This window comes from Podarcis raffonei, chromosome 3 (assembly GCF_027172205.1).
Source record: "Podarcis raffonei isolate rPodRaf1 chromosome 3, rPodRaf1.pri, whole genome shotgun sequence".
NCBI lineage: Eukaryota > Metazoa > Chordata > Lepidosauria > Squamata > Lacertidae > Podarcis > Podarcis raffonei.
Window position 1 is genome coordinate 99,090,895 of NC_070604.1, and position 8,124 is coordinate 99,099,018.

General features: G+C 45.1%; 1 protein-coding gene across 1 annotated transcript; it reads right to left on the reverse strand.

The window, feature by feature from the left end:
- Positions 1–2,309: 2,309 nt before the first annotated feature.
- On the reverse strand, positions 2,310–6,064 carry NENF (neudesin neurotrophic factor). The gene is made up of 4 exons (XM_053383231.1): positions 5,847–6,064; positions 4,829–4,889; positions 2,815–2,918; positions 2,310–2,547 (listed from the first exon to the last, which is right to left on the reverse strand). Exons 1-4 carry the CDS (start codon positions 6,006–6,008, stop codon positions 2,371–2,373), a joined length of 504 nt encoding a protein of 167 aa, XP_053239206.1. The 5' UTR covers positions 6,009–6,064; the 3' UTR covers positions 2,310–2,370.
- Positions 6,065–8,124: the final 2,060 nt, after the last annotated feature.

Here is an 8,124-nt window from a genome sequence, read left to right on the forward strand (position 1 = left end):
AGACGTCCCAAAGCTTTCTGTGTGGACATGAATTCAGGTGTGCACACCCAGAGGCTCTTATTTAGTTTCACTGCCCTTTCTAGTAATGAATTGCCTTTATTGATTGCTTGTCTAAATTCAGTTTTTCATTATTATTGTAAACTAATATTTAATGGGTGGTTTGTTTTTGCTCATAAGCTGCTTTGAGTAGTTATTGGTAAAAGAACAGAAATTTAAATTTAGAGAAATGTGGGAATGGGTTATAAGGAACTATTTCTCAGATTTGCCAAGGCATAGCTGCTCATAATACTTCCACAGCTATTATTCTTAGAAATGGGAGCGAAGTGCACAGTTTTCTGTACTATCTCCCGTTTCTGCAAACCGCAAACTGAAAGGGCTTCTGCTGAGTTTCGCTTCCACAATATGACGACAGAACCCTGGAAGAAAATTTCTTCTGCTGACGGATGCTGACCACAATTGAGGTTACGTTCTCTCCCGCTACTAATTAATGTGACTGGCACAGGTCCAATTGCAACCACATGGAGATTTCTGGACGCCAGGTTGACAACTGGAGAAAGCAAAATGTCACTTAGATAAGGATCTGAGTTGTTGTTTTTCTTGAAGCTTGAATTAGTTTTATTCTGTGTGGTTTTATCTGATATTTTAATGTGTTGTAAACCACTTTGAGATTTTTCCTTTAAAATATAAAGTGCTATAGAAATGAAATTAATAATAGTAAGTTTCATTGCAAAAAGAAAAAAAGTGCCTAGACATTCCGTTGTGACCACCACAACCTAGAATTAAGTTTCCATTTGGCAATTAGCTTATATATTTGAGTTTCTAACAAGCAGCCTGGCCTGGTATAAAACAGCTTCCTATGGCCAAAGTGGTACCTGAGGGCAGGGACTTCCTGAATCAAAACCCAGTTTTAATGCAGGAAGTTGCCTTATAGTGAGTCAGATCATTGGCTTCAACTAGCTCAGTAATGTCTGCAGTGATTGGAAGAGACTCTCCAGGGTTTCAGGCAGGGATCTCTTCCAGCCCTAACCAAAATAAGTTAGGGACTGAACTTTGAACCTTCTGCATGCAAGGCAACTAGTTCTCGATTATTTTCATTTATTTATTAGTGTGTATGACACACAACCTCCCATGAGAGGGATGTGTAATCGTCTGCTCTTTGAAATCAAACAGTGGGGAGCTTAATGCAACAGAACAAATTATCTTTGAAGAATCCTGAGCGGCTGCTCAGTGTCATCTTACTAATTCAGCCTCTCAGGTAAATCAACATAACACGACACAATCTCCTTAGGCTACTGCAGCTCTGTGGTTAGCATCAATTTGTCTAGCATAAGCATGCATGTTCTCCAGGAGCTATGCAAATTAAAGCCCGAGATTTCCTAATAGGACTCTGACAGATGGATAAGGGCATGTCTTTCCCTGGTAGAAACTGGAGATGATGTAAATTAGGTTAACTAGGAGGGGAGGGGAACAAAAAAACCACAGCGCAACCTTCTCTCCAGAGGACTGAAGTAAATAAAATATGACCAAGCCGCAGTGAGACAGTTTAAAAAAAAATACAGGGGACCCAATTTATATCTAAGATGACAAAACACAGATGCAGTTAATCTCGGAATAAAGAAACTGGAAATATTGAAGTCATTATGAAACAACCATAAAAAAGTACGCAGTGCAAGGTTCATATCTGCAGGCATGTTCTGTGTTCTGTCCACAACCCAAGAAAATCTGGAGCCCACCCAGAAAGCTTTGGCTATTATGCAGTTTAGGAAGGCAGTAAATAAATAAAATGAATATAAAATGAGAGAGGGAGGCCATGAGCAGCCTTGGTTTACTGCAAAGTTTGTAGAAAGAAAAGAACCACAAACACAGCCCACTGACCTGGAGCATGCTCAGTGGGTGCAGAATAATTTACTGTCGCCTGGGGGCGGGGAGAACAGAACAGTGGGTGGATGGAATGGAATCCTTCAAGCTGGCATGGCTGGCTGGCACCCTGAACCAGGAACGCTCCACGCTGCAGCCTTTTGTTGCAAGCACCGCCCTTCTCATAAAGACTCGTATTTAGTTAGCCAAGTGACAGGTAGATAGAAAGGCATGGAAAATTTCACTGGGGAGGAGAGAATTGGACTAAAATAAATTCCACATTTACCATGATGTTACTGGCTCATCAGCTGCAGAGCCAAGATAGAATAATAAGCATCTGGTACCTAGTTTTACCCTTAAAGATGTCAAAAAATACATCCTGTCACAGGCATGCTATGCCATTCATTTTTCCGAGGGTTCATCCTGCTATCAGCCATACATCCTGCTTTTGTCTATTTTCTGTTGTAATGCAGGAGAGTACCCCCAGCTTCTTAGAACCGCAACGCCACTGGGTCAAAACTCATCCTTTATGGTGAAGTGTGGCTGATCTTCAGGTTTGAAGTTTGGATTAGGGCTGCCATCTTCATTGAGAATTCTTTGGGCAGTATAGCCGACAATGGGATATTTGGCTTTGTAGACATTTTGGAAGGTTTCCTCCAGAGACTGCAGCTCCTCTTCCGTAAGGCCCACCTAAATGAAATATGAAAATGAGTTAAGGTCTGTGCAAGGGGAGGGAAGGAAGAGAGAGCAAATATATTCACTGTGCCGTATATGACTATTCAAAAGGGAGAGGAAGATATGCAGAGATCGCTTCCACCCACCAGATGTCTTGATCCTGCATGTGCCTGAGGCAACAGCTAGCTGCCAACAACAATTTAGGCCCAGATGCAAGTAAAGTGATGTGCAGAATTGTGGCTTCAGCTCATGCCACAAATAACACATCTCTCTTTTTCTTACTGTATCATGCGTGAGATCCACCGGATCAAGCGACATCTTTGCAATCCCTCGTGTGGAATCTTTGCCAGCTAGCGCATTGTACGGTGCTCCTTTCGCATAAAACTCTGTCCAAGGAGGAGAAAATAAAGTCTCAGTGAAATTAAACTAAAATTCATTACCTTTTTTAAAAAAAAGAACCTCTCATGGTACTTCTTTTTTTTTAATTTCTTTTTATTGAGTTTCACTTAAATAACCAAAAGAAAAAACAAAACAACAGTTTCAGAAAAAAGGAAAAAAAGAAAAAATATCCATACATAACACAAAAATAACATCAATTTCCGTTACAGTTCTTTGTCTTATTCCTTGAATCTTTATATCTTTAGATATTTAGATCTTTCCTCTACACACCTATTGACCTCCTTCCCTCCCGATTTCGGGCTTCTTGATAAAAATTCTTTCTTTTTTCTGCAGCTAATAATTGTTAATGGTTTGCGCATCGTAAGGTTTATATCAGACCTGCTGTAGTTTTTAAGTTTCTATAGTTTCCTTCAATATATACCATACATTTATTCCAATCGCTAATAAACTTTGTATTTTTTTGGTTTCTAATTTTTTGCGTCATTTTGGTACTTCTAATATTTAATTATGTCCGTGGTATTTCAGAAAAAAAGCTTATTTCCTTTTAGAACAAGGAACAAGTTAGAAAACCGTGAGGGTAGAAAAATCCCACAAACACCTGATGGCTCAGGAGCTGAGCGCATCAAATATCTGCTCTCTGGACAACACTTGGAGGTTTGCCTGTTTTATCCTCCTTGTACAGTGCCAGAACCTTAAAAGAATTAGATTCCAACGCAAAAGAACTTTAGCTTCCATTGTACAAGATGAGAAAGATGTCCACTTAATGCACTTATCAGCCTCCCTGGCCATGAAAGTGACAAGCAAATTATATTACTAACACAGCACTAACGGAAGACCTGCACATGATCTGAGGGCATCCAGTATTTTAAATGAGGCTCAGTGCACAGAAGATGACGGCAGATGGCAACCAACTAATCACCTAGGAGGCAGCCAAGTGGATTTAAATGGTGATGTGCTGAAAGGGGGCGATGGATGTTTTTGGCTGAGGTAACCAGGCCCAGCATCGGCATCCAGCATGGTTGGGCAAATGTCAGGGCCTACAAACTCCAGCAGGTGCCAACAAGGCTGCTCCAGCATCCTTTGTATGTGTGTGTTGGCTTACTTTTTATTTATTTTTAAGGCCCAGCACTTTAAGAAGCGCCTTTATTTCCCCCGATGCCTCCTTTGTTTCCCTCAAACACAGCAACCTTAAGTCAGACCTGAGAGGCATTGTGGGTAAATGAAGTCAGCGGCAACTGCAGCCACCCGGCTTGGCCCTTCTCTGACTAGCACCAGGCTGTAAAAAAGTTTTTTTTATGAATAAAGTCCATTGCTGCAGCTCGCTGCCTGGCTAATGTGTGAGAAGAACTGAGGTGAAAGGGGCAGAGCTGTGCAGATGGCTGCTGAGAAGATACAGTCATTTCATTTGTATGCTCCTTTTCCACCAAAAAAAACCACGCTCAAAGCAGTTTACAGGAACTGGAAGCCTTGAGGGGGGGAAAACATGCCTTCCTTCCAGAGGTAAGTTTAGCCCCAGACAGCAAAGCTGGGAACATTACTAGGTCTGGTCAGGTAAGAAGGAATTCAGAGTTGTGAAGAATCCTTTGAGCACATTTTGATGGAGAGAGAATAACTTTGGAGGTTGGAGAGGGAAGGTACTGGAAGATATTTCGATTGTGATTATATATTACTAATCTTTTGTTCTCCTCTTCCTTTCAAGAATATCCCAGCACAGCGCTAGCTGGGGCTGATGGGAGCTGTGGTCTTGAACATCTGGCGGACACCAGGATAGGAAATATAGAGCTTTCTTAAGAATGCCCTACAGTAGCTGAGGCTGCACTGCTGAGATTTCTGCCTCTGAACCTGAACCAGAGATGGGAAGGGAGGGAGGGACCCTCTTGTTAGAAAGTTAACTCACCTTTTCCAGAGGTGACATCAAACACCACACCCTTCACAGCTATGTAAATAGGCTGATCCTCCTGAAAAGACACCCCCCCCCCAAAAAGACTCATTTTTAATATATATATATCATCCAATATAATTTTGTAAGCTTCTTTTCCCCAGACAATCAAAAAATGGCGTGAATCAAGTTAAGAGAGCCTTGTCTGACAAAACCAGTTAAAATCACTAAAGGAGTATGGGAGTTTTAGGATAAAGCATCTACAGAGCACAAGTTTGGGGAAAGGCTGGCAGCTTTGCTTCCAGTTCCTAAACCTGGGAGGAGTCAGGCTTGTCTCCTTTAGGGAGGGCAGAAATCTGCAGATGGGCTGTATGGGGATGGCTATGAACTTGCAGCTCACACACTGTGAGAGAGAGAGAGAGAAGAAAGGAAGAAATGTGAATTCCTTACAGCATGCTTACTTGGGAGAAGGAGGAAACAAATCCTGCTGAGACTTTGACCCAAGCACTATAAGTGTCATAGCTGTCAACGTTTTCCCTTTTTTTAAAAGGGAAATTGCCTTATTCCGAATAGGATTCCTCGCAAGAAAAGGGAGAAGTTGACAGCTATGGTAAGTGTGCACCTAAGCAGCCTGCTTCTGTGGGGGCTTGTTTACTCAGAAAACCCACCGCGTTCATTCAACGAGTTCGCACTCGACGCCCTTCCATTCATAGCAACGGGAACCAAACGCGAGGCAAAACGACACCAGTCGCTGTTTTGAGTTCTAATCCGGATCCTACCAAGAGGCGCAAAACTCTTCCGTCTATACTCTTGCGCGCACATTTTAGCCTGCCGCTAGCAGCGTCTGCAAACCAAATATCCCAAGGCAAACCCGATCTCGGCTGGCTTCCCGCGCCGGATCGCTCAAAGCCAGCAAAATCCGCCCTTGCGCCCTAAAATCCTCGGCCAGCAGCCGCTCCTCGCAGCCTCAGCTGGGCCCTGGCCCGCCGCCTTCTCCCGGGAAAGCGCCCTCCCGGCCTCCCTTCGCCCGCCGTACCTGCTGCCCGCCGTATCTCGCCAGCTCGGACTCGGTGAAGAGGCGCACGGGTCTCTGGCGGGGCGCGGGCTTGAAGCGCAGCTCCTGCTCGGTCCGCCCCTCGCGGACGCCCAGGAGGGCCGAGGCGAGCAGGACCAGCGCCGCCGCGAAGCCGCCGGCCATGGCGCTCCTCCTGCGCCGGATGGCGGCCAAGACTTCGAGGGGCGGGGAAAAGGAGCCGCAGGGATCGGGTTTCTCGAAAGCAAACTTCTCCCGCTTGCTTTTCTCCGCGCCTTCCTTTCCACGCTGCGACTACATCCAAAGCACGCACGCTCCCCACCCCGCAAAGACTCCTGGGAACTGTAGTTTATATTCCTTACAAAGCTACAGTTCCCAGCACCCTGAAGCAGAAGTACGCTTTAGATGCATGGCCTTCACGAGCCTTTAACATCACCTCTACGTTTTAAAATGGGACGCGGGTGGCGCTGTGGGTAAAACCTCAGCTCCTAGGACTTGCCGATCGCATGGTCGGCGGTTCGAATCCCCGCGGCAGGGTGCGCTCCCGTTGCTCGGTCCCAGCGCCTGCCAACCTAGCAGTTCGAAAGCATGCTAGGTGCAAGTAGATAAATAGGGACCGCTTACTAGCGGGAAGGTAAACGGCGTTTCCATGTGCGGCTCTGCCTCGCCAGGGTAGCTTCGTCACGCTGGCCACGTGACCTGGAAGTGTCTGCGGACAGCGCTGGCTCCCGGCCTATAGAGTGAGATGAGCGCACAACCCTAGAGTCTGTCAAGACTGGCCCGTACGTGCAGGGGTACCTTTACCTTTTTACGTTTTAAAATGAAACCTTGCACTACAGAAGACATGCGTGTAACTTTGCTTTTCAATGCTGCAAACATGTTACCACCATGGAAAGGCAGTTTACCTCCTGTGTGAGCGCACGATATTTATAAGAACATGTGCTTAAATGCATTCATTAAAAAAAAATATCTGCACAATTAATCAAGGGAAACTATTTAAACATTTGCATGTTTTATACTGCAGTTGTTTATCCAACCCATCAACCGACACTGCATTCCTATGCAGGCGAGGGCCCCATAATCCTGGGAACTGTAGCTTGTACGGATGCCAAGAGTTGTTAAGGAAACCCCCGATACCCCTCACAGAACTACAATTCCCAGAGCTCCCTGAGAAGAGAGATTGATGATTAAAGTACCGAGAACTGTAATTTTGCAAGAACAAAGGAGTTTCTTAGTTCAGTCACTGGAGCACGGCTCTTAATTTCAGTGTCCTGGGTTCAAGTCCCACACTGAGCAATAAGATTCATGCATTGCAGAGAGTTGAACTAGTTGACCCCCGTGGTCCACCACCCAACTCTACAATTCTATGAACCTAGCCTCTTTCAGCACCCTTACAAACTAGAGTTTCCAGAATACCTTGGGGGAAGCCACGGCTGTTAGAAGTGGTATTATGCCGTTTTAAATGTCTTAATGCAGGAAACAGCCCTACTAGAAAAATTAACCAATAAACTGAAACTGACACGGGGACATATAGAAGAAGATGCCTTCACCCCGGTATGGCTCCCCTTTATCACATACACAGCCCAACAAGACAATGACAATACTGTAATCTACCAACAGCATACAAATCAATATGGCTAACCTGATCCAAAACACCCACCCACCCCACTCACACATGAAAACAAAGACCACCATAGCAAACTACAATGAATAACCACCCCCTAGGCTAGCCCCAACCTCTCACCACCAAAGGAACACAAGCGAACAGCAAAGAACCTGCACAAGCAACGCTGACACCAAACCCTACATATAGTAAGTAAAATAGAAACATCGCCACCCGACCCCCCCCACCTCTTTCCCCCTTTTCTTCCTAATGTCTCAACAAATGAAATTGATTTGTAAAAATGTTACATGGGGGGGCACGAGAGACATTGCACACTTTTGTAAATCAACAAAATCTTTAATAAATAAAAGTTAATTTAATACAAAAAATAATGTCTTAACGGAGATATAACTCAGCTTAGGGAGCTCGTAATAAACTACATGGCGCGCACACATCCGCCCTCCTATAGAGGGAAACGGGATTTTGGGGGGAGGGGGGCTCACGAGGATTGCGCGGTGCAGCGTCGTCTACGATGCAAGTCGCAGTCAGTTCCCCGTGCAACGGGCATCTCGGAAGATTGCCGCCTTGCTCGGCACATTTCGAACCGGGCGCTTCCCCAGAAGCCCCAGTCCAGCCCAATGCTTCCAGGTCACAAACTACATTTCCCAGCATCCCCTT